The sequence below is a fragment of the Aulonocara stuartgranti genome (genome assembly GCF_965226115.1).
Source record: "Aulonocara stuartgranti genome assembly, chromosome: 11".
In the NCBI taxonomy this organism is placed as follows: Eukaryota; Metazoa; Chordata; class Actinopteri; order Cichliformes; family Cichlidae; genus Aulonocara; species Aulonocara stuartgranti.
Genome location: NC_138947.1, coordinates 7618881 through 7645905, shown reverse-complemented (window position 1 = coordinate 7645905; position 27025 = coordinate 7618881). Strand labels below are relative to the sequence as shown.

At 39.3% G+C, this 27025-nt stretch overlaps 1 protein-coding gene across 3 annotated transcripts; it reads left to right on the top strand.

Moving 5' to 3' along the window:
- The first annotated feature begins 10247 nt into the window (after positions 1–10247).
- LOC309717742 (cortexin-3) lies at positions 10248–22938 on the top strand. Of its 3 annotated transcripts, none has more exons than XM_082552533.1 (3): positions 14237–14482; positions 14734–14787; positions 19346–22938. In XM_082552533.1, exon 3 carries the CDS (start codon positions 19423–19425, stop codon positions 19672–19674), a length of 252 nt encoding a protein of 83 aa, XP_082408659.1. In that variant the 5' UTR covers positions 14237–14482; positions 14734–14787; positions 19346–19422; the 3' UTR covers positions 19675–22938. The 3 variants fall into 3 exon arrangements, with proteins under 3 accessions (XP_082408660.1, XP_082408659.1, XP_082408661.1); XM_082552535.1 differs by lacking the exon at positions 19346–22938 and adding an exon at positions 15216–15901; XM_082552534.1 differs by lacking the exons at positions 14237–14482; positions 14734–14787 and adding an exon at positions 10248–10484.
- Positions 22939–27025: the final 4087 nt, after the last annotated feature.

Here is a 27025-nt window from a genome sequence, read left to right as displayed (position 1 = left end):
CCTGGCCTCTTTCCATTTGCACAATAAACGATAAATGAAGACAAAAGCATCGAGCCATTTTATGAGTTTAACTGCAGGCAGGATTTCTAGTGATAAGAGCAGAAGTCAGAGAATACATGGGCTTTGTGAGCGTCTGTGTAAGTGCTTATGTGTGATGGGGATTTCTTTAGTCAATCCACACCTTGTCACATACCTACAAAGATCTGTTTGAAGGTTTAGACTTGTCTTTTGGGTTCAAGCTGAGGACTGGTTAAAGCTAGGGAATATATTGTGTCAGTCCTCACAAAGGTAGATAGACAAATATGTGTGCGGAATCAGGCTCTAACAACATGAGATACGGTATACGCTTGATTTTCTGTCGTATCCTGTCAGTGAAGTGCCCACAATTCATCCAGACCGTCACTTTAGTAAATTAAACATTTGTCCAGCTAGCCAAAACTCATCAGGGTGTACTATCAGGTCTGTACTGCCGGCCCCCAGACTCCCATCCAAACAGTGTTTAACCACAGCCAATAATTCCTAAAACACACAGGATGTCTCAGTTGACAGATGAGAGGTTGGAGGTTGTTTGTACTTTAGCACATCCATAGCTACATACTGACACCCTGTGGCCACTGCTGGGTAGTGCAGGAAGTCTTCATTAAGTATCATCACAAAGAGCACATCCTAAGTGTGAGAAGAGTATTTTTTCCTTGTTTTCAGTACAGAATGGACCTGTTTGCCACATTTAAGGGAGCTATTCTTTAAAATTTGGAATGCTGTTTTCCCAAAGCATGTTACAAATGTAAATTACTTTTTCTAACATTGAGCCACAGGTGACGGGTGAAGTGAACACTGATCGTCTTGGTACAATGCACTGTTTGGCTCTGAAAAATCGAGGGCTTTCACCAACATAAGCATTAGTCAACCCCCCTCACAGAAAATGTTATTTCCTGACAGCAACAGCCTCCCCCAGCTGGGTAATGTACTTCACACACACGAGAATTACTTGAAGAATACAACAATCCTAGTCCAGGGGATCAGAACCAGAACCAGCCTAGACTGCACCCCTCTGTCATCAGATCCCAACACCTTGGATGCCTTAGAGGTCCCATGTCTGTGCCTCAACAGGGCTTGGGGATGTACACAATACTCTCATTGTTTCTTTATTGTCATGGCTCCACTAACATCCACTAACATTTTTTTAAAGCAGAGGAGTGGTAGGAAGCTGTGTTGCATGTGTTTGTGTAGTTTAATAATTACCCTTTCAAATGTGCAAATTAATGAAATGAAAAACGCAAATATATCATTATCTCGTTTATATTGGCGCTAATGTTTTTGCTGTGACCACTGTTGAAAAGACTTCAGCTTCCACAGGGCTTTTGCTGTGGATCTTGCTGATAACACCAAAATTAGCACTAACAGTACTGCTGGCAGAAGATTGAGCTTGCCTAATTTCACAACAGTGATTCCATTTGCTTGCAGTAATTACTCTATGGCACTGAAATTTTATTATGTTTTGCAGGCCTAATGCTAGAAATGCTGTATTTTTCAGGTTTTCAGAGAGAGCACTGCAAGCTGAAGAGAAAGAATGTCTTATCAAAAGGCCAGTGCTGTCAATAACACACATGCCGAGAGGAAAAAAAGACCTCATACAGAGCAAGTCCATTCTGTCAGTATGGTGCACTGTAAGGCTGCAGCTGTAAGTAGGGATAAGCAAGTGCACAAAAAAAAGTGGCTATCCTTCGCTGAGATCAGATAAATGAAATGCACAGACAGTAACCATTAGGACTGCAGGTTCCCACAAATACTCAATAATGCCTGAGATGCTCCCGGAGATTACTCAGGGCTCCAAATTGGATTAGCGAAGATGCTTCTGCTAGCAATTAGTCTGAGAGAATAGATGAGCTGAAAGAAGCACAAAGCTATTAATTAATGCTGGAGGGGAGATGTGCCACTTAGTTTATACGGTAGCAATGACGATGAGCCTCTGAGGGAGAAGAGGTGTCAAGCAAAGTAGCCCATCATAGGAAAAGTGTAGAAAGGAGCAAGGAAATCAATAAAGTCTTGAGCTCTGCTTTTAGTACAGTTGATGGCAGACTTGCAGACGAGTTTGCATGCAGGCAAGTCTCAAGGAGCTGCAGCATTAGGAAAGTTTGTAAAGTGTATGGTTGCGTGTTTTCTCACACTTGCCTCATTAGGAATTTAATTTGAGAACTCTATGTTGCAAAGCAGACAACATGAAAGGCGTCTGTGGGGACGGGGCAAGACCAGGGGCTCCAAAAAGTTGTCTCATCAGTCCACACACCAAACTCCTGAGTGTTCCCTAGAGTCAAGAGCACTCGAGCAGAATGCAAACTGTCTTTGAGTGTTGAGCATACCTTTTCAAATGCAAATTATTGGAATCTAAGTGATGTGGTCAAATGACTTTTCCCTTCTAGAAAACTTGACATAAAAGAAAGCTTTTAGATGAGAGTCATTCCTGCAGAAACTTGACATCAAAAGTTTTTCTTCTGCTTCAGTTATTCGCCATCCCTATTTAGCGTTCACTGTCCCGGGACTACTTTTGTGTTTGTTTTTACTTCACTTGCTTCAGTTTCGAGACTTTTCAAAAGCCCTTGACAACATTAGTGTGTCTTCCACTAAAGACAAAATACGATGTGTTGCTTTTGTAGGAGAAAATGATAATTTATTAGTGCTTTTTAAGATTAGCTCTGTGTAAGAACTCATTCAAACAAGCAACATGAAAGACACCTGGCAGGGGAATAAAAAGATTAATACTTTTATTCTGAGCACAGGGAAGCGTCACTCTACAATCACCTTACATTTAAAGCAGCAAACAAAAATTTTACTACTTTAAACACTACTGACAAAGATTAGATGTGCCAGTCATATTTCTCTGAGCTTAAGGAACCGCTATTTGCCACTCTTATGCACTGGGACTACTGCAAATGGGCTTGACTAATACTTACTGAGCAAATAACCTTAAACTGAAGCATCTTTACTCAGATGCTCGGATAATTTGGTAATCCTTTTGTTCTTTCTGTGGTTGAAATCTGCCTCGTTTTATCTTTTCTAGGAAAAAATGTTTGTGGTGGGTGAAAAGAAAGTGTGTAGACTTTCCTTGTACTTGAATTTGAACTGAAAATATATGTTTGTTATTGAACCTTATCTTTTTACTTCAAATTCAAACTGTGTAAAATAGTTTTGATTTTTTTGAAGTATAAAAACCCCCCAAAACGTATCATAATGCATTTTTTTTCATTCGTTTAAAAACCCCAAGCATTATATTGACACTAAGGTCAGAACACTGGGGGAGCACTGGGGAGATTTTATGGTATAAATAAAATCTACTTTCGATTTCAAATGAGTCACAGATCCACTTTCAGTATCAGCAGGATTCATTTGTTGACTCTCTGCTTGTCATTTCACACAGTTCACATCAGTTCAACCGTCCTGGTCCCATCGCTGTCCCAGCCTTTTCCTTTTTGAGTCCTGGGGCATATTTTCTTCTGTGTAGGAGCTCAGATGCTCTGCCGGTCACCCACCCCCAGAGTCCATCAACTGCTCTGCTTGGCAAGCTGGTTACACAACCTCCCCTTTCTCATTAGCCAGCCACTGTGCTCACTAGTCATTAACTCTCTTCTCCTCTGTCAACCAGCATATCTGTTTCTCTTTTAAGAAGCTTATTTTTAAAATACACATCAGCTGGCTTTCCAACAGCTAGTTATCCCTTTGCCTCCAGACAGCCAAACTTCCTTCTTTCTCCCAGTTTCTCCTCCAGTACCCCCAATCTGTTGGTTTTCTGGTTGTTAAGGTTCCTTGTCTTCCAGTAGCCAACTCCCTTGGGAAGCATTGCACTTGCTGCTGCAGCACTGTTTGACCCTGAGTCTTTTTTTTCTCAGAAAAAAGTTGTCTGGGCATAAGCTTAAAATCTGCCTCCCAGTCTAAGCCTAAACATGAAACTTAGATCTTCAACAGTCTATTCTACTCAACCCAAAAAACCTAAACATGTTAGCTTGGACGTGAGCCCATGTATCAATATAAAACCTGCTGTCTCTATGCCTGAGCCTAAACCATAAGCTGTCTTTCTATATAATCCAAAGCATTCACTCATCTCTCTGTTTAGGTCTGACTCTGCCTCTCGGCCTGAGTTGGACACCAATTGGTTTCTTGTTCTCAGCCTAAATATCAGCTTATCTCTTTTCTGTCAAACAAAATGACAAAAAAAAATCATAAGAATCTGGAAAAAAAATCTGAAACCAACACGTAAAAGTGAAGCAGAGCAGATATGTACATATTTTTATTTTGTACTTGTTCTGAGGTAGTCAGACACATCACCAGGTTCTGTTTGGGGTCAGCATCACACATCTAAGCCAAAGTCAACCGGTGCTTGTATACTTAAAGGATTTCTCCCCTTGAGTCACAGCCATTGTGACACAAGCCAGGTAGGATTTAAAAAATAGCAGCTGCTGACATGTATCAAGTTGTAATGAGCAGCTGCTAAAATCACATTGTGTTAATAAGGTTGCAGCAGGATAATGTGTTTGCCCATGGCAGCACTGATTGTCCACTTTAACCCTAAAGTTCTTCATGCCTGCAGCCAAACACGAAAACGAGTGACATTAATAGTATCAGTATTTTAAATCTGACGCTTATAGGCTGATGTCTCTGCATTTGGGTAACAGCATCCCTGAAGGAAATGTATCAACCAAGGTTCCATCAAATATTTATTTTATTTAACGATTAATCTGTTTCTCCGTGAATCAATCCATTATTTGTACCATAAAATGTCAAAATAGGAAATATGCTCACTGTTCTTTCTCTAAGCCCAAGGTGAGATTTTCATACTATTAGTTTCGCCCAAACAACACTTTAATCCACAATCCCGTGTAGAACAAAATGTATATTTGAACATTTGGATATTCAATATATGTAAAGTCATTTAATATACAATAAATGTATAATAAGTGGAAACATTAATACATGGATGATGGATGAAATGTAACATTTATTAAGAGCACAGAGCGGGGTTTTTTGTTGTTGTTTTTTTATGTTGTAGGTTTTATAACACTTGTTTTTGGAGAAAAACATCTACTATCACACAATGTTACATTCTGTTTCACCTAACATAACACCCATAACGACTGAAATCTAATATACTGAGAGGAAAAATGGCAGGAACAGTCTGGAACTGTTGGGATTTGTTATATAGCCATGTCTTTTTTTAACCATTCTAACCATTACAAGTATTAATGTCCTTACTTCGCATCATAAAATACAGCCTCATAACTACCATTTAGCATTATCAATATTAACTCAACACATATTTACACGTAAAACACAAAACATCATTATTGTTGCAACCAGTTGTAGAAAAACCTGCTTTGTTTTTCCTTTTGATCTAATTTTTTTAATCTCACTTTACTCAGAATAATTTGTTGCAGATGCTTATGCAATGCACTTGTATTTATTCACTGCATTTCTAGTTTTGCCGACCAATCAAAATACTTGTAGCTGCAAGTCACACTTTAACTATGCATCACTATATTTTATATGCTACAAACACTTTATCAACTTCATATCCACGGTCAGTTTAGAATGACCAGTTAAACTGTCGTGCATTTCTTTGGACTGTGGGGGGAGGCCAGAAGACAGACCAGGAGGAAATTTCTTCTTACGATGATGGTTTGGGGAGAACATTCAAACTCTGCACAGAAAAAAAAAGGCACCAGCTAGGATTTGAACCAGAAACTGTGAGGCAATGTTGCTATCTACTGCAATGTGCTCTATTACGGATCCTGTGTCTGTGTCAAGACACGCTCTATATGTATCATATGTGCTCATTCCTGTGCTGTTTCACTGTTATACTCTTTGGAGAGTGCCCCATAACTCTTGAAATATCAGCAGGTCCCTGTCTCTGTGGGAACCTGGGCAAATGTGATGTAAATACCGATTTTTCTTGTAACAGTGCAAAGGTCCCTCCCGAACTCTGTCACCAGTGTCCCATAAAACATACATACAGACATGTCATATACAGTTTCACATGTGCAGAAATCCCTAGAATCACAGTTTGGTGGTGGTCAAAATGAACCCACACAGTATGTAAGGGCGAAAGAGGTTATAGATAAATATTTATGTCTTTTAAGCTTATTATGCAGGAGCAATCAGCTGAGAGTTACACATTAGCATTCACTGCCTCCTGCAGCTGATCGTGTACCCACTGTAGCTTTTATTGGCAGATCAGTAGCAGCTTCACATCTATCAAGCCGATTGCTTGCCCAAGTAAGTTTCAAACTTACAAGGTCTGAAACAGCTCTTCTGCAACATGTTTGTTTGTTTGTTTGTTTGCTTGCTTGCTTGCTTGCTTGCTTGCTTTCAGTAAACAAAAGGGTAGCAGGGAGAACACTCCACAGATTTCCAAGATGAGATGACCTTCCCTCTGTGAAAAATGATAAGGGACAGAAATTCACCTAGGACAGAAAACTTTATGTGCCGACTATGTAACTCCCAAGGATCAGCAAAGGTTTCCTCCTGAAATCCACAGTGATACACAATGTAATAAATTCAGTTTTCTTTGTTCTTTTTTTTATTCTTGTTTTTGTTCTATGATATAGAAACTGGAAAAAAAAAGTTTTTCCCAAAGAAAATAATAATTCTTGAATCATATTAAGGAACATTGTACAGGTATTCAAATTGTTTTGTAATTAATTGGTTATAATCTGTTACTGTAATGTAAATAACATTGGCCAAAAAAATCCTATATTATATACATATACATCCCCTATATGCCTATATGTTGTAAATACAAACAATGGCAATAAGAATAGTTTTAAATGTTTCTATATAGCATTATTATTACTTTGGCCAATGTAGTGACACTGAAGGAGAGGTCAGAGGTCAAATGTGATGCGACAGCCACAGGATATTGAATTCCTAGTTGTCACTGTGTCACTTATCACATTTATATCAATTAAAAACTTTATTTGATTCTTAGCCCATTAGCACTGATGTTTTATAAAAACCAATGTTTACTCTGTCATCCAAGCTGCACCAGAATGACAGTTTTGTACAGACATTCGTGGTTCCTCAGTGATGAATCTCAGTGACTTAAGAATTAAAAAAATCCTAAAGTACAAGGAATTATTTGAAGTGGTGAATATGTTAAATCTTACTCTAATTGAAAGATGTTAACACAGTCATATCTGGTGCATTTTAGCATGCTGCTGTTTGCTTTGAGCACCGGGTTGCATAATGTGTAGGTTTTAGTTTGTGTTGACAGCAGTCTGCTGGAAATAACATTTATTTCTAACTAATTTACAGCATCAAACACATTTTAAGCAAAATTACATGTAAAGTTTTATCAACTTTACAAGAATAAACGTTTACTAATTAAAGAACATTCAATTCATTTTAATTCAATTTTATTTATGTTGCATCAAATCAAAGTTGTCTCAAGCTGCTTTATATTGTAAGGTAAAGACCCTACAATAATGCAGAGAAAACAGAAAATCCCAGCAATCAGACGACCCTTATGAGCAGGCGCTTTGGTGATAGTGGGAAGGAAAACTCCTTTTTAACAGGAAGAAACCTCCTCCGGACCAGGCTCAGGGGCGGCCATCTGCCATGACCAGTTGGGGTGAGGGGAGGAAGACACACAGTGTGGAAGAGAGAAATGCTGTAGTATAAAGGTAAATTGAAGCATGTCAGACCAGCTACTATATACTGTATACTTATTGTAATTTGGAAATAAATGTGATTTTTTTTTTTTTTTGGGGGGGGGAGTGTTGTTTTAATAGACACTAATGGGCTACACTGGCACCCAACAACCTTCAACTCAGTAAGGAAATATGTCACGGATTTGGTTACATAATAGGACAATGAGAGTATTCCTGTTTTTTCCTCCTTTAGTCAGAGTTGGTGCAGACATAAGGCAGATACATTTGCTATAACTGTATCTTGACAGTTGCTTTAATCACTGAGGGCTGAGAGACTGACACAGCAGCATAAGAGCCAATCAGCTGTCTTCTCTGACCTAGCTATCCAATTAGCAGCTCCCTGTCCTGGCTTTCATAACTGTGTTTTGTACAATCTGTTATACATATGTAGTTTTCCACTGGGTGAGTGGAAAGCATTTTTAAATTCATGTGTTTTTTGTGAACTACTTTGACTGTAGACTCTTTTTTTTTTCCTGTGCAAAAAGAATAAATTCAGTCATGAAACACTTTTCTGTGAGATTATTAAAAGGATTTCTAAAGTTTCATTTAGAAAGTCCGAAAGGCATTATTATTGCTTTTACTCATTGATGTAGTTATTAAAAAAAAGATGTCAAGATCTGGAGGCCAACCAATCTAGCATGGGCTTTAATAAATAGATAGTGAATTTATTTTTATAGAGTGTGACTATAGATGATTAACAGCTCTTTCTAGTTGTATTGTTCACACTAATATTTCAACCACAGTGAAGCAAACTTTTACACTTCCTTCCAAACTTTTCATAATTAGATAAAATATTCATGAAATAAGGAATTTTAAGGTTTAACGCAAGATGTATTTGATTCTCAGCCAGCTCTCATTTGAATAATTATGGATTTAACGGCTGACATTTTGGAAAATACCAAGAAGCCGAGAGTTCAACATTAATCTCATTGGTACACTAAGTGTGAGAGTACAGCCAGGAGACCATTAGTTCAGCTTTGCACAACAACTGGAAAACACTGCAAGTTCCTTGTCGGTCTTTGTCCTGGAGTAACAAAATCCACTAATACTTTTAAATTCTGAGTAGTCTGGCAAGCTCACGGCTATGAAATAGTCTGACAGATAAACTCCTACAATCTATGGAGGTTCAAAACTGCAAAAAAATTTAAAATACAGAAAACACAAGCCAAAAAAAATTAAATACACATGCATGTCATTAGTATAATAATTTACACATCGTTTTGGCAAGTGAAAGGTCACTAGTTTGAGCCCAGCCTGCAGGGTTGCATTAAGTAGAGCATCTAATGTAAAGCTACCTTCTATAAAAGCTACCTGCTGTGGCAACCCCTTATTTATTTATTCAAAGCATAGAATTTTTTACTTGCTGAGCTTTAGAGATGTTTGTTTTTCAAAAAGTTAACAGTGTCTTTGTTCTACCTTTATATGACAGATATATTCCTAGTTAATGTTAGACCCCTGTTATACCCTTTTAGAATGTGGCAGAGATGGTATTTCTGGTAAGCTGATGCTCCTAGTAAAAAGGACAAAACGATGAAAAAACATCTTCCCTCATAAACTGTGAAAAGGTAGAAAACAGTTCATTACTGATATGGAGTTTCAGTGGTTTTTCTTACACCTGCAGTCTTCAATCAAGGCCACCAGATGGAGATGCAGTACAGCTGTTGGACACTCATTTGAGCAGGACATTATATAACCTGAGATTTCCCCAAACTGCTGCTCTGCACAGTCACTCTGTGACCCTTCACGGTCCGTCACGTTTTTCCACATCTCTGAGGGGATTCGTGTTTGTCACTATGAGGCAGCTAAGTCTCCAGAGACTTAGCTGCCTCATAAGAAAAGTTTTCTGCTTTAGATGTCATCACATCTTAATTTCCCACCTGTATACTGCCCACAGCCAAGCTTGCACTCCATTCATGAAGTTTACTCTTTATTTTTAGATGACTACTCTGCTGTTTTAGAGTAAAGTGTGTGACAAACTAAAACATATTAATCTAATGACGTGGCACGTCCTGTCTTCCCAAATCTCTGCGGGGATTCGTGTGTGTCACTGTGTGGCAGTGAAGACTCCAGAGCTTGTCTCTATAAAAGGAATGTTTTCTGCTTTAAATGTCATCACATCTTAATTTCCCACCTGTACACTGCCCAAAGCCAAGCTCACACTCCAAGTTTACTGTTTATTCTTTTGACGAATACACAGCAGTTTTACAATAAAGTGTGCGACAAAGATCAAATACTAATGTAACAACATGCATTTTAAAATATCCCAAGGGTGATTTTATATTCTTCTCACCTTTGAGTTAAAGTCTCTCAGACGCTATCACCTTTTTATTATTATTATTTAATTTTCGAATTACCTTTAAATATGTGTTATATGTGTGTTTATGACTCAGTTTGCATGTATTGTATGAGGGCCACACCTTTCCCTCATCCGCTTGCAATATATAGCCTACCTGGAAGATTGCTATGGCAACAGGTTGCCAGTAGCGACTGGGTACCACTACATTCCTGCCTGTGTGTCTGCGGGGATAAGCGGCGCGTCAAGAGCAGAAGAGGAGAGAAAATCGAGCAGCAGAGGGTGAGGTCTGCTCGGCTCAGTCAGCAAAGACAGAAGAAAGAAGCTCTGACAGGCTTTTTCTGTCATGTAGTGAGGAGCCCTGCGGTCTGCAAGGACGCGTCTGTTCGTCGTTTTTGTTGTTTCGGTGAAAGACCTGCAAAGAGAATCGTCGGATCTAGCGGAATGGAGACCTGCCGCTGACGGAGATTCCCGAGCTCCCCTGATAACAACAGGTTAGTGTTTACAGACTCGGTCGCTCGCACCTACGGCTGATGCTCCATCTGACCACAATCCTCTTCGATATGAAGCCTTTTAAAAAAGAAATGCGTTTATTTTGTGCTTTGATCTTCGGGCTGTAAAGGTGTGACAGGTGCAGGCAGACGTACCAGAGGCGAAAGAAATGGTATTTGGACACATTTTGATCCATCCACGTGTGCAGCGAGGAGTCCAGCTGAGGCTCATAGGAATAATGGGTTCAAGAAAGCGGGCAATTTTGAGCCGTTTTATTGAAACAACAGGGGCAGTTTCAGACCGAATAGCCTATATGTTGCATTTAAATGGCGGTTCATCATTACGCGCTGGATTGTTAAGCATTCCTGCGTTGAATCTGCGGGTGTGTCTACCTTTGATTACAGTTGCATTACAAGGATTTGGATGAATTGGTCGATATGAATAAGAATATCTCAGTATGAGGACTCTTATTCATAACACCACTCTTTTGCATATTACATGTTTAATTTTGCATCCACCTGCACTCACATGTATAATTAATTTTGCAGTGGTTCCTCTTTGCTTACATTTATTTACACAAAGTATGTAACTTAAAAAACAAATATTAGGCCAGCTGAAGAATTTGATTTCTTCAATTAATCTTCTTCAGCATATATGTTTAAATAAATGCTGTGTGTGTGTGTGTGTGTGTGTGTGTGTGTGTGTGTGTGTGTGTGTGTGTGTGTGTGTGTGTGTGTGTGTGCAGGCTTTATAAAGATTTTAAACCTTTTATCTGTTGCATTCATGAACCGTGTCTGTAGAGAAAAAGTCCACGACATTGAAAGACATATAAATAAATAAATTTTAAAAATAATGCATTAAAAAGGAAACATATGCAAAATGTATATTATGGCGAAATTGTGTATATTTTACTCATAAATGGCCATCATAGTGTAATTTCTGCAGTTATTTTATTGTAAAGCACATTTATACTGTGAAATGATTCAAAACATATTGAAGAATTCTCCATAACTGCTTAATTTGACCTCCACTGATGTTGTTTTCATTCTCTATTAGTCATAATCACAACACAGACATGCAGAGCCTGCAGGTTACATCAACACTTCAACATCACTGGAATCATTTCTAAATTTGGCTCGATATCCTCGTCACACTCACTTCCTTGTCAATTTTACTCTCAGCGTTTGGCACGCTTTCATATCTTTTCCTCACCACAGCAACTGCAGCTGATTTTGTACAGTTGAACTAAAAAAAATAAAAATTGCGCCCTTACATAGCTTCTAAAATTCGACACTGTGTATTTGTATCGCTGTCATCTACTGGCAATTTCAGGGCTACAGAGGCAATTTGCTTTTTTCTGAAATTCAGCTGCTGATGAGCAAAGCACAGACCGATATGTGACCTAACGTTTCGTTTTAAAATGAAAAGCTCCTTCTAAAGTTGTCACTAGCAGCTTAAATGTTTAGCGTATCCCTGTTAGATACTGTCAAGAAAAGCTCCAAACTCCGAGTGCTTAGTCATGGAGCTGCTGATGATGTAAATGTTTGGAGTCTTTGAAGTCTATTACATAACCTTGTAACAAATATCAAAGTGGTTTCCGGCCCAAAGTGCTAATACCCTGTAACCTCACTGTGTCATTGCAGGACAAGACGGTGAGATTATGATTTGACAGTAAACCAGCAGACAAAGAAAAACAGCTATGTTCCTTATCATTTTTTACTGTGAGGGCAATGAATCACTGCTGTGAAATATCATTTTTGAGTTTTAAGTGTGATGGATTACAGGCTGCTGATCAGCGAGGCATGGCTGAAGGCTTTGCTCTCTCTGGGTCTCTCCTGAGAGTTGCTAACATATTTTTTTTCTTTTAGGCAGAAAGAGACAGCTCTTCTGCCCGTCTTGTCACTTTGAGTTGTCTCATAACACATTCAGCACTCCTCCCAATGTGATTGTCAGTGTGTGTGACGGCTTGTCGCACTTACAGAAGCATAACTGAAGGACAGAACCAAAAAGGATTAGACTTTGGGTTATGCAAACATTTCTCAGAGAACATTGCAAATCAGATAATAAATCTAATAGATGGGAAAATGTCTGGGAGGAGCCAAAGTTTTTCAGTAAACGAGTAACGGCAGGCCCACTTTACGCAACCCGGATCTAACTGGTATACCTTGTTCCACTAGCTCGCTTCTCATCAGTATGTCCTGAATCATCCGACAAGGCTCTTGTTACATTACATTTACATTTATTTTAAATGTATCTGAATTTTAATCATACTATATTATATTTTGTAGGCATATATTCCAGTACAAAGGGACTGAAAAAACATTGAAGAACCTCTTGTCATGTCTGCTCAAGTCCAAATCTGTCAGTTGACCGTTAGCTAAGAGGACAACAAAATTTATGTGTGTGGAAATTTCAACTAACCACCAGTACAACCACTGGGGTTTTACTGATGACCTCGCCACTGAGGGCAAAGATGATGGGGAAAAATCAACAAATTTTTTTTTGCCTAATCTTGATTGTGTTTGTGTTGTGTGTGTCAGTTGTGGCCCAAATGTTAGTAGCCATGTTTGACGTGGGTTATTGACACATGGCTTCATTGCAGCAGTCGTGTCTCAAATGTGGCCCTAAGAAAACTGCATATGTGGTCCACATTTAGGCCAAACACACATTGCTTTCTATGTTGTTTCTGCAGCTGGTTTGGGGATTTCAAAGTCATTTGTCGGGAGGGATTTGTTAATGTTGCCAAGCAAGCTGAAGAGGAAAACTTGGCCTTCTTCAACAGAGTCTGGATCTAAACCAAGCCCATTTAATGGGCTGTGTGAAAATATCTGATAAGGTGATTGAGGCAAGCTGAAAGGTATTGGCGCTTATTGCAAAGCAACATTAATAGGTCCAGATGATCAATAGGTTATCTGACATTACAATCAAATGACAAACTGACATGCCAGATATCAGATATGCTGTTTTTCACAGGTGTCCGTTGAAACTTTGGCTTGTCTTTGGTGTGTCTCGGACACAAAATGATTGAAAAAACCACTGAGATAGACAACTCTAAAGTATGTTTCTCCCACTTCATGCCAAATAATTTGGTGTTCTGTGTAATCTGATGGTCAGGACCCACAAGAAATGTTAACTGTGTGATAATACGATACGTAAGCCAAAAAAAGAAGGGAAAAACTGTAAGGATTTACAGATGTTCCTCCAATCAGTGTCTCCGGCCTTTTAATAATTATTTAAATAGAACAACCACACACATACAACAGGTGGCTTTGGGTTACAGTTGGACATCACTCCAGCTAATATGGTGGAGTTGTATAGCTATGCCAAATGTGGTAATTAAGCAAATTAATAATTTGCTAAGCTACGAAAATTATATACAAAAACGCGTTTTGAGAAAAACAACCTTGTGATATCTGAGCAATCTCAAGGTTTAAAAAATATATTCCCTCTGTAGCTTTCCTGTGGTGTGAAGAAAATAATAATTTTCAAACTGGTTTGGAATAATAACTCGAGTGTTTGCTCAGCAGGAGGAAAAACATCAAACGATGAACCAGTGGCGTCGTTAGGCCTATTTTAGGGGTGCTGAAGCCTCCCTAAAATATTCTTAAGCCCCCCTAAATAATTTGGTGGGGTTTTTTTTTTTTGTTTTTTTTTGTTTTTTTTTTAACTTATTCGATTTTTTTTTTTACAGAACTTGCAGACAAATTCAATATAAAGATGCAGGAATATGAGTTTAAAGACATAATAATATAAACCTGTCGCTATTCACACAAATATGATCATAACTCGGTTGGTCCCTTTCGCTTTACATTGTTAAGGTAGCGTCAGTGCTTCGTTATCCAATCCCTTCCAGTTGTTCACAGGGGACATCCACATGACTGAAAATCCAGTCCTCGTTTTCACTGCTACTTTACACTCCGCTCGTATACACCTGCAGAAACACTAGCGTGCATGTGGCAAACGGCAAGAAATCATGGATATACGCAAGTTTTTCAAGAAAGTAAGTCTTCATCACTGGCTGGTAGTAACAATTAGTTAGCTCCAGCTAACAGCAGAGAGTCCCATGTAAATAATGAACCAGGTGCTCCCCATTTTGTAAATAAAAACCTGGCTAGCGCACTAAGTTAAATTGTTAGCATAATGTTAATTTCTGTCACTCGTTTTAGCTCTGAAAAATCCAGCTGAGCTCATTCAGGTATGGTTATCATCAGTGGAAATAATAATAATCACTCCATCCCCATTAACCTGTAGGAGTCAGGGCAGAGGAGCACAGAGAGGCAGAGGGGAGAGACGTCTGCTGGAGAGGTGAGTCAAAGGATGGAGTCATTTGTGATGCAGACAGTCTGATTAGAATTTTATGGGACTCAATATGGATATGAAATATGAAACATTTCAGTCACGGTACAACATATAAGACCTGTTTAACTTGAGCTTTTATTTAGGAGAGTCAAGGTTAGAAAGTGGAGAGAGCAAAGAGAGAGATATGTATATAAGTCAAATTAGCCTGACTCACATATTTTTGAGGGTTCTATTTTAATATTACTTCAATTCAAGTAATTTAGTAATATTTTTCAGGGCTTTAAATTGCAACCATTTTAGTCACATGCGTGCTCAAAATATAATGTTTGTAACTTCAAAATATTTGGGAGCAACAAATTACTGTGGAGCGGGAGCAGAAGTCATGATATTAGCAATTTACATTACAATTCAGTATGTTTTAATGTATCTTGAAGGGTGAGGCAGAAGGAGTGGCTGAGGGAGAAAAAGGTCAACAGGCAAGTTCAAGTCAGAGAGAGCAAGGAGAGACAGAGGAGCTGCAGCAAATGGATCGAGAGGCAGAGGAAGATCAAGTTATTACAGAGAGGAGAGCAAACAGGCCAAGAGAGGGAAAATGATGAAGCAGCTGCAGCAACTCATTCTACTACAGGGTTTGATTTAGGTGACAAAGACACAGGGCCCAGACAGGTGAAGCTGAAGAGCTATCCACATGATACTTTTGGTACACAGAAGCGAGCATTTAACCACAGCTGGTTTGAAAAGCACAACTGGTTAGAATATTCAGTCAACCAGAATGCAGCTTTCTGCTTCCCATGTAGAGTGTTTGGCAAAAACATCAAACATAATAGTTTGGTCAGTAACGGTTGCAAGAACTGGAAGAAAGCTTTAGTCATCTTTGGCAAGCATGAGATGGCACAAACACATAAGGACAGTGTTGTTACATGGAAAAGCTACCAGGGAACTAGCAAACAGGGAAACGTTGCACAGATGATAGCAACTGCAAATGTGAGTGAGATAGTCGAAAGAAGAGAGTATCTCAGACGAATTGTTGCAGTCACCTCTATGTTAGGGAGACAGGGACTCCCTTTTCGTGGCCATGATGAAGGTGAAGACAGCCCAAACAGAGGGAATTTTCTTGCGTGCGTGGAGCTTTTGAAGGAGTTTGATCCTTTTCTTCAAAAACATAATCCCCCATCAAATGCACAGTATATCTCACCAACATCCCAGAATGACATGATTGACTGTTGTGCCCAGGAAGTTACTAGTGTCATTGTATCTGAAATGACAAAGTCTAAAGTCTATTCCATCATGGTGGATGAGGCAAGGGATAAAAAGGCAGAGCAGTTAGCTGTTTGTGTCAGGTACGTGTCAGAGGGGGCAGTGAAGGAGCGTTTCCTTGCACTTGCAGAGATAAAATCATTTGATGCCCAGTCCATTGCAAATGAGATTCAGCAGCAGATCCAAAACTATGGTCTTGCAGAGCTTAAGTGTGTAGCACAAACATATGATGGTGCAGCCGTTATGAGTGGCTCCACTGGAGGTGTACAAGCACATTTTAGAAGGCTCCATCCTGAGGCTATCTATGTGCATTGTTATGCTCATCAACTCAACCTGGTTTTGTGCAATACTTGCAAGGCTGTCCCAGAGGCTGTGGAGCTTTTCAGCTTGTTGGAGTGTGTGTATTCTTTCTTCAGCACCTCCCTAGTCAATCATCATAAGTTCATGGAGACTCAGGCAAAGCTTGGATTGACAAAAACTGAGCTTGTGCAACTTTCAAACACTCGCTGGGCATGTCAGTTGCGATCAATCAGTGCAGTTCTTGAGACATTGCCTGCCATTTTGGAGTGCCTATCTGCAATTGGATCCCCCATAGCTGTTGGTCTCAGAGCAAAGCTCTACAAGTTCTCAGCAGTCTATGCACTACTGATGTTTCAGTCGATTCTGTCTGTAACCGAAGGACTCCACAAATTCCTGCAGAAAGAGACTTTAGACCTGGCAGAAGCTTTTATCTGCAAACAAGCTGTGTGTGACACACTTAAGGGCAAACACTCAGATGCATTTGCTACAGAGCTGTATGAGAAAACCAAGGCCCTGTGTAACACCCACAGTATCCCTGAACCAGGTGCCAAGACAAGGCACAAACAGAGGAAAATGGAGGATTTTGTCCTGGAGGCAACTGTGGGTTCACGCACTGAATTGAACAACTCAGACACATTGAAAAGAGAGTTACTTTTCCCTTGTGTGGATCGGATGGTTGGCGAGCTTGATCAAAGATTTTGCAGTGTAGATGCAGGGCTGCTAAAAGGTGTCCAGGCATGTAGTCCTAAATCTGAGAACTTCTTGAGTGAACCACACTTGAATGAACTTGCAAAGCACTACAGACTTGACCTGAAAAAAGAGGAGGTTCTGGTGGCCAGAAACTTTCTTACCCAGAAAACAGAGGCTGGATGTCCACCCAAAAATATGTTGTCTGTGTACAACCTCCTTGATTCAGACATGTTTCCCTCTCTGAAGGCAACCATCCAAGTTGCCCTAACAGTGCCTGTCAGCAGCTGCTCGTGCGAACGGTCCTTTAGTGCACTGCGTCGGCTGCACTCCTGGCTGCGTCAAACAATGGGTCAGAAAAGACTTCACAGTCTTGCAGTCATGTCTATTGAAAAAGACACGCTTCAGCATCTGAGTCACAACAGAGTGATTGACCGATTTGCCACTCTTAAAAACAGACGTCATTCTTTGATGCTTCCACCCACCAAGTAACTGGTGATTGCAGCCAGAAAAATGTACTTTTTTATTTTCAGTTTTTTTCTTGTTATTGATGCGGCAAACACATTTCCTCTGTTTTTTTGTTGTACTGTATTATAAAGCAGACTGAAATAAAACAATAGATCTATTGGTGGCCTAGGATGTTTAATCTGTCCAAAAAAGTAGGAAAACAATTTCTCAGTCTTTGTTTTCTGTTTGTGAAATTTTGTGCTCATTCACTACGTTCGTTCATGTCGTGTACATCTCTTGGGGGTTAAGCCCCCCCTGTCCTTAAAACCTAGTGACGCCCCTGCGATGAACAGTCCCGCTGGCTGTTTAGGAATTGATTCATTTACCTGCAGCTGTCTCTATAGAACCGACAACCCAACTGCCTCCAAATTCATTGTATTATGCTCTTTTTTGTTAGAACAAATGATCCACACAGCAATAAGCCTTTCTGGAGATATTTTTTTGAATAACTGAACATAATGAAAAAACATGACCTAACCACTATGGATTGAAATGAAGTCATTCCCCAGCGTCTTTTGCTCTAAGCTCATACATGACATTGAAATAGCATATCAACTCACATACTGCATTACAGAATTCCCCATGAGTTTCCTGATTTAGTGTAATCTAATTGACCCTAAGGACCCTTACTAATTTAATACACTCCTTAAATGAAGCCAGCACTATCCTATGTGGAAGTTGGCTCAGTACAGGGGGACTTATTTTATTTTAGGGTCTTTTTTCTGTAAGTCTCAGGTTTGGGTTCAGGTTTGCTGTCTGGTAACTGGATTAAAGGCTAAGGCTGGTGTTATAGTGCACTTTTTATTGACATCAAATCCCACCAAATAAAAAAGCCCCAGCAGTGTGTTGGTCTCTCAATTTTTATGGCTTTAGTTTTTACTGAAGATGTTAATCTTTAATAATTTCCTGTGTATAGTTTCATTAAAAAAAGGGGCTCAGCATTTTTGTAAATGTGCTAGGCGCTGTAATTTTTAGGAAACTTTATCAAGAAGAGAGTTTAGGATTTGTTTTTCAGCTCAGGAACACTTGCATAAGATCATATGCGTTAGAATATATAGAATCGAGGTACGAAGATATATGCAGATTTCTTAATTATAGTAATTCATCATACCCATTCCCCTAATGTGTATGATGTAAAGTTCAGAGATATACACTGTGTAAGAACTAAACTAGATCTAAAATATCTCAATTAAAATGATGTGCTGAAGCAATATGAAATAATGCCTTGAGCATAACAGATGTTAAACATTTTGTCATACAAATGCGTTTTAAAATTTCATTTCTATTAAATGTGCCCTTTTCATGCACATTTCTGTCCCCCTGCACTTCTGGGGGTCTGTAGCAGCTCTCTGCTTTGTGTGTTGGTAATCCATCCTTCATCGGGCAGCCGTAAACCTATTTGAATTCATGTTTCATTCATGTAACCTTGTCTGAGGAGAAACTCATTTTTGCTCATGCATGACAATATTTAAAATAAACGTTTCCACAGAATCTAATTTGCTGATGCAGGTTGGTTGCATATGAACACAATTCACGGGAGGCAAGGTTAGAAATTCAGTAATAATAAGCTGTGGTTTAATGAAGCCAGTGACATTTCTACCTTCAGAGCGGTATTGCTTCCATTAAATGTTGTATAACTAAAGCTCCCTCGTGAATTTCATTGCCAAAGGAGTCCTCTGGGCCTTCTTTATTCACAGAGCAGACTTTTTTTGCCAAATTGAGTTTTGAGAATTTAAAATTATTGGTTTACTCATTCACCTGCCAAATCACAGAAGACATGATCTATAATGCATCTATCTGGATTTTCACACAGGTCTTTTCCACTGAGTCCATCTTCCCCTCAAAAGTCTTTAAGCAACCGACAAAGAGCTGGAGCAGAGACGATCAAGCATGGATGTGCCCAGGATGGCTGAGGGCCTCTTCAGCAGCACGCTGTCCTCGTCGGGTGGTGGCCATCACGTGCCTTCCTACCTGACGCTTGAGCAGAAGGCTGCCTTTGTCTTCGTGCTGCTGCTCTTCATCTTCCTGGCCCTGCTCATCGTACGCTGTTTCCGCATCCTACTAGACCCATATCGCAGTATGCCCTCATCCAACTGGACAGACCATACTGAAAAGGACACATTTGATTACCGCATCGTGTGAGGACCACTAAGGGTGCAAAAATTATATACGCATATATTTATCTCTCTATATATAAAGAAAAAAAATTACACAAATAGACTGATTTGATGCACTTTGCCAAACAAAAGACTGCCAGGAAAACAAAAGCTTTCAAAGAAATCTTCTAAAATTTAAGACTGAAAATAAATTTGACACGATTATATTGAGTGCAAACCAGAGTTCTACAGCTTCTCCCTGCCAATTCAAAGCAATTCTCAACCACAGCAAGAGAGCCTGAACTACACTATGAAGATTATTAATCAAACCACAAGCTAACGCGGCCCTCAAGTCCGAGCGACACACCAGAGCCAATTAAGGTTCACCCATAGCTCCTTTCCCCTTCCATTAAGTCTCTTGTGGACTACCTCGCTCCTCCACCATCTCATGTGTGGGACTGTTTTCTCGTGTCATACAGGGTCAAATATCTTCTGAGATCCAAGCCAGTTGGATACTAACAGTGTTTACATCCTATCATGTTTACTTACATCCTTAGATTTCTATTGATAATGTAGACAATCAGTGTTTAAAACAGTGAACAAGTATTTGCAGAGTGAATAGTTAAGGTTTTTTAGCGCTTTCATTTGTATGTGTGTTTTTTCTTATTTATGCACAGAGATGAAAGGTCACAAAGACTATTTATGAGCGATATGATTCATGCGAAGAGGAATTTAATGCCTTATGTTGTATAGGATATCCTGTGATAGTTTCTAGTGTCATCACAGAAAGGAAAGGCCATAAAAAAAGACTGATACAGAGGTCACAAAGCAGGTTTAATAATCACAAAGGAGGAAACTGCAGCGGAAAGCTCCCTTTAATGTTTAGGTTTGGACAGATAAATGCCAGCAGCGAGCGACTAACTGTTCTGTGTTTGCGATTAAAAAAAAGAAACAAAAAAGCCCTATTTGTCCTTTTAGTCATGGAGGGGCCTTCAGTGTCCACGTCTTTAGATGTCAAAAACCAAAAGAGGTATTGAAGAAAAAAAAGTTTACTGTGCTGTACCGTGTGCCTAATTTGAAAAAAGATTGACGTGAAAAAGAAAGAAGATGGGTTCATATTTCTGTTTTTTGATGTAGTTTTTTTGTTTTTTCGTGCATGTCGTGCCCATTTAAATAAACTTAAACAGCATTTTACTGCCTGCAGTTGGTATATTGACAGTTGGTATGCCAGATCTGCAGAGTGTTGATGATGAAGATGATGACGATGCATTTTCACATCAGACCCTTTATGAACTGATGTTGTGGCTCTTTTGTTGGGCAACTTTTCAACTGTGCGCCTTATAGTGTAGATTGTTTACAGTATTGTAGGTAGCTGAGACACTGGAGATGCTGATGCCACGGTGTCTTTGCACTTCACAGAGATGTCATACAACCTGTTAAAGTTTTAAAAAAAGATATATAGATATATAGAGCACTCCCTGATCTATTTCCAACCAAGTATTACTTCAGAATGTGTCATTTCTGCATTGTTTCACAGCACAAAACATATCAGTTTCACAATAAAGGCTGTAAGATTTTGATTTGCCTATAATCCTTTTTTAGGCCCATTGTTTTCAGTTAACCTGCATCAACATCACATGACTGTAAAGTTTCTTTTTTATTAGTTATTGTTTTAGAGTTAGTTTCATATTCAGTTGCGGTGTGGTCCCCATTGACCAGGGATAGGCAACTCCAGGCCTCAAGTGCCGGTGTGCTGCAGGTTTTAGATGTGTCCTTGATCCAACACAGCTGATTTCAATTGCTAAATTACCTCCTCAACGAGAGTGATATCTAAAACGCACAGGACACCTGCACTTGAGGCCTGGAGTTGCCTACCCCTGCCATGGACTGTATATGATAAAATGTAGGCAGGTAGCTGCTGTGACCATAACCATTAGTTTATAAACCTCCATTTCCAGCACGCTGACATCTGGCATTATGGCCATCACCATCTTTAGTAAGGCTTGTTTAGTAGTGTATATCCCACAGATGCAGTACTTGCTAAATAGTACTAGCAGATATAAACAAAATACTACCTAAATATTACCCAAAACTGGAGCACAGACTTTTTAAGACTGCCTGTTTATATCGATATGTTCATAAAAAGCCATATTTGTCAGAATAGCTTCATTAAAAATGCTCCAAAAGGCACCAACAGTATAAACACACACCATAGCTCACTCAAGCTATGGCTATTCCTGTGAGTGCCTTAATGCAATTTAAACAGTAGTTATTTAGTGGATGTACATTTAACATGGAGACCAAAATCATTTTTGTATGAGGCTGTAAACATGCTTTTGTAAAGCTGAGTATTTTAACACATGAGTCTAAAGAAACTGGCGAAATTTTGGAGTCAGTCTCACGTGGATAATTGAGGAACTATAGACTTTAACAATTCTGCATTGGTGTCAGCACTATACAGCTCACTATAATGATCGTAGTTTATGTGTGTGTGTATATATATATGTATGTCATGATCACCTCCTCAATGGGTGGGTCAATCTGAAAAAAACTTTGCACGAACAATGTCACGCATAAAAAAAATATTAACATGTATACATTTTTGTTTTGTTTTTTTAATTTCTAAATCCTAAGTCTTTAGATTTTCTTTTATGTTATCTTCATTTCACAATGAATCACTGCTAAATACAGAATGAAGACTGAAGCAAAAACTTGTCCTGAAGGATCATTTTTAACCTTTAGATTATTACTAAGCTTACTTCATATTTTCCATCTTTTTTTTCTTTACGGTCACATTTTGACGACATTCATTAAAAGATCATACGTTGACATTTGACAACACATGCTAGAAAACCCCATTTTCCATTTTATGTTGCTAGAAAGAAAAGGCAATATTGTAGGCATCTCACAATTTTACAGCCTTTACTGTAAAGCAAACATGTTTTGCACTATGGGCCAGTGTAGCTATGACACATTTTGCTGTGCTACTGGTCTGTCATGTTCCCGCCCGGGACAGCAAGTGAACTGTGACCCTTTTGACAACATGTGACGTTCTTGTGATCTGCTGTGGCCTTTTCCTACCTAATGCAAATGTTGCAATGTTGTGCTGAGGTAGCGTGTTTTTGGTTTTTTTTGTCCCTCCCTTTTTTCCACCGCATGTACGTCCTGCAGAGTGTCTTCTCCGTGCATGATAAATTGTGAAGTGCTTTAATCCTGATGTTGTAGCTGTGGGTCAGTTACTCAAGCAGCTATTTCCTGTCTGTACTGGAGCCTTTTGTTTCGATCTGTTTTTCGCCAAGAGCTGACGTCCTTTTTGTAATAAAAGTGATCACAGTGCACAACTGCCTTTTTAATGTGTTTTATTTCTTCGGGTTCATTTTCTGGCCAGAAAAGGTGTCAGGTGTTAAGAACAGACAAAAACATTACAAATAAAAATGGGTGAGGTAACCATTCGTCCAACCTTTCCTGCCCTTTCAAAGGCAGGCAAATGTGCTGGAGGCCAAACACATTCTTTTCCCCGTTTTATCAGCAGCTGGCAGTGGTAGCTGGCAGGTGTCTCGATTGGTTTTCTGTGAACCCAGACACTTTGTCTCACTACACGCATGCAGACACACACACACAGAGTAGTCTCCAGGCTCCAGGCGCAGGCTGCTCTTTGAGCCGAGACCCTCCAGAATGCCTCGCAGAATAACAATCTTCTCTCTGACACCAACACTGCAATCATCTGCAAACCACCTTGAAAAACCTGCATCATTCCTCACACTGAAGCAAGACATGGACAGATTGGGGTATGATTTTGTTTGCAAGTAAATATAACTTTCTACATCTGTTGTGTTCGTTATTAATTCTGTTGATATGACACATCCACAGTCTTTTTTTTTTTCTTTAAAGGGAGGGCAGCAGAGCTGAAGCGGATCAGAATTTTAAACGGGAGCTGATCGCACTGAGCTGAAATGTGCAGTCTGTGCTTTTTGGATTATTATGTAAGAGGCAACCTACGTCTTTATTGTAGCCTTTTCACAGTTTGCTTGTGTTAAAATACATAACAGTGATATGGATGCCACCTTTGGCTGATTGCAGCTGCTAACGAGAAGGCAGAACTAAGCATGCGTCATTTGCTTAGACAACACTTCTCTTGTACAATGCATGCTGGAAAGAGAGGGAAATCAGTTTGTTATACAAGAAGCTCAAAGAAGTGAAGATTGCAGGGATGCAGGAAACAGGGATGTAAGAGCCATCATTGGTAAATTACAGAGTCTTGCCTTCTACCAAAGATATTAGCCTTTTTAAAACCTCTGCTTATCCCAAAACAGTTATTAGCATCGCCCAAGTGAGCTGACATTTTGATCATTTCAAACCATAGCCAAAATAGAAACATATTATTTTGGAATGAAAGCCTTCATTTTCTATCTCTGAAATCTCATTAGCTCGTACCAAACAAGGATTAAAATCAAATCGAAACACACCCATACACAGCGAGTGGGAGCAGTGGCAGGGAACATGAGCCATTATGGATCAATATTACAGTCATGCTTTATGCAACATGACTCATATTAAAGAAAGCCACTGATAATTGAATTATTTTAATTATCTGCTCTGCACGCTTAGATGCCTTATGCTGAATTCATTCCCTCCCCAAACGCCCCATTTCACTATTCAGCCTCCAGTTAATTTAATGGTCTCTAAACAGGTTGGAAGGAATTGTTCCCATGTGAATGGAAGTAGCGGTGCAAGAGGACATAAGGCCATGGAGGAGTGATACCACATAATTGATTTTGCTGTGATTCCTTTTCTTCTCAAGAGCTTGTGACCTTTACAATAGTCTGTCGCCTATCTCGTTGACAAATAGTGTGTGAGATCAGGGAGCACTGATGGCAAAGAGGATCCATTTCAGGCACATATTAGCCTCTTATGTCAGCCTGATGAGACTGAATTGTCAACTTGTCACTCTTTAATGCGTCATCAGTTATTCTGCATGAAGCTAACTAATGAAAGCTATCATTAGTTACAGCACTGAATAAAAGAAACACGGCAAAGGGAACAAAAGCACAAAAAACCAAAAATGATAAAACAATTTAATAGAATATCTCCCATTTCCAAGCAAAGCTTTGACATTTTTAAGTTGAAAAGGCAATTTTGGGTGAGCCACCATGATGTCACACATTGGTTTCTGGACTTTTAAAGCCCCAAAGGTATATTTGGACCAGAGGGTGGAGTCCGAAGGATAAAGTTTTGACAGACAACCTTGTGAATAACCAAGTTCACCCAACGATTCAGAAGCTCATAGAATTACTTTTAGCAGCAATAAACTAAAGTAATCATTTTCTGTAGGTATGTATTAATCTTCTGCATTGTTATGGATAAACTTTGGTGCATTCGTCTTTACAACGTCAGTTCAGTTCATCGAGGTTTCATTTATGCACAGCTCTCTGAAGGTCGATGCTTTTCAGTCAGTTTGACTCTGACTGGATCATTGTGACACCTTGATTCTTTTTTCGGCTATTCTGTTGTAAATGTTTTTGGTGTGTTTGGGATAAGCTTTAATTGATAAATGGCCTCACATTTGACTGTAGCATACACTGGTAAACTACAGTTCATGGCTGACTCCTTCAACTCCTGTGACGGCAGAATAAACCCAAATTATCACCCATGCTTGTTTTTCACCAGACGTGGTGCTGTGCAAAGGACATCATTCCAAAAGTCTTGTGATTTGTTCAGATCCAACTTTACAAACTTAAGTCATGCTACCATACCAAGAGGCCTGTCCTGGCACTTCCAAACAAGCCATATTTGTTCAACCTTTTTCTCATTGCACTGTCACGAGATTGCTGTGGAGTCTGAGGTGTAGTTCTTGGGGTCTTTTGCAATTTCTCTAAGCATGGTCTGACCTTGGGGTGAATTTTCTGAGATGGCCCCTTCTAGGAAGATGATGGCCGTGTGTCAAACAAGCTGCTAAAATATCTTCTTGCTGATAACCAATTAATTAAGTGATTGACCTGGCTGCAACTTACCGTACGTAGAACATTTTCCCAGGACTGCAAAGAGTCCTGTATGTCCATTGAAATGATCCAAAGGTACCAAAACCATGAATGTTATAAAGAGTGGTTTTCTCAGTTAGTGAAAGTGAGGCCTTGAAGACAGTGACAGCTGCCATCTGTTTATAAAAGTAGCCATGCCCTAACTTTAAACTTGAAAAGGGTGATTAGGAAAATTATTCATAACAACCAAAACTGTATTTTGTACCAGGCTGGAAACATGTCAGTTTCAGAGCTGAAGTTAAACCTTTTAGTATGGGGTCTATGAGCATTGTCTTTCTTTTGGAGCCTACCTCAAGTGGCCACTGGGGGAACTGCAAGTTTTAACACGTAACACTGGCCGTTTAGTTTTTAGCCGATTTAGCAGGTTCCCAATTGGTGTTTGATAAAATTGCCACTTGCTTGGCTCTGACTTCCAGTGAATAAACCTTTAAGGAATAGCATTCTCATTTAAATATGCCTGTTTGTTCCCTCTGTGAGACTCTTCTCTTGAAAAATAAAAGGGGCAGAGGTGCCCTAGCAGTAACAAGAGCAGCTGTTTGCAGAGCGATTACCACACTAAATTGCAAGAAAATAGCCCAGAAAAGCCATTTTAACAGTGCTCCTATGCTGTAGAAATGCTAAATGCTGACATGTAAGTATTGTAATTTCAGATTTGTCCTTTCTCACATGCAGCAGATAACCGGACATTGTTCTCATCTGTTGCTACTGAAAGACAAGGATGCTTCTCTAATAGATTTCACAAGCCACAGGATAAACTGTTGTTAGCTATGAATTCACTTTACCTGGCTATTCTCACACACATACTAAGTGTACTTTAATATATGATTTGACCAAAGGTGGGAAACAACAAAGTACAAATACTTTGTTACTGCACTTAAGTGGATTTTTTCAGGTATCTATACTTTAAGTATTTATTTTTCTGACAACTTTTTACTTTTTCTCCCTGCATTTTAACCCAAATGTCTCCACTCTAAGCTCCTTTAGTTTTCAGAACAGGCTTAGTACTTTAGGTTTAATGTATTTGAGGTAATACATAAAAGACAATCTTATTGGTGTATCCATCACTGGGGCTTGTTATAGCACTACATTCAGGGGTTAAAGTGGGCCGGGTCAATCTGTAAGGACGTTTTTGGTGCAGATGCCCATAAGTTGTGATCAAGAGAGTTCAACATTTACCAAGCGCTACAGAAGGGGAGCGAGTGTACAGGGAGTATTTTTTTTAGTTTTTTGTGTGGCAGATAATTTTACATGCAACGTTTCTGTCACCTCAACAAATATCAGCAAATATACAAACTCTTTGTGTGCAGTTTGCCACACAGTGTGTCTGCTAGCTAGAGGTACAGATGCTGTATTTTCAGG

Bases quoted from the DNA above. Each gene is read 5' to 3' on its own strand.
- LOC309717742 (XM_082552534.1), top strand. From the start codon at position 19,423: ATGGATGTGCCCAGGATGGCTGAGGGCCTCTTCAGCAGCACGCTGTCC.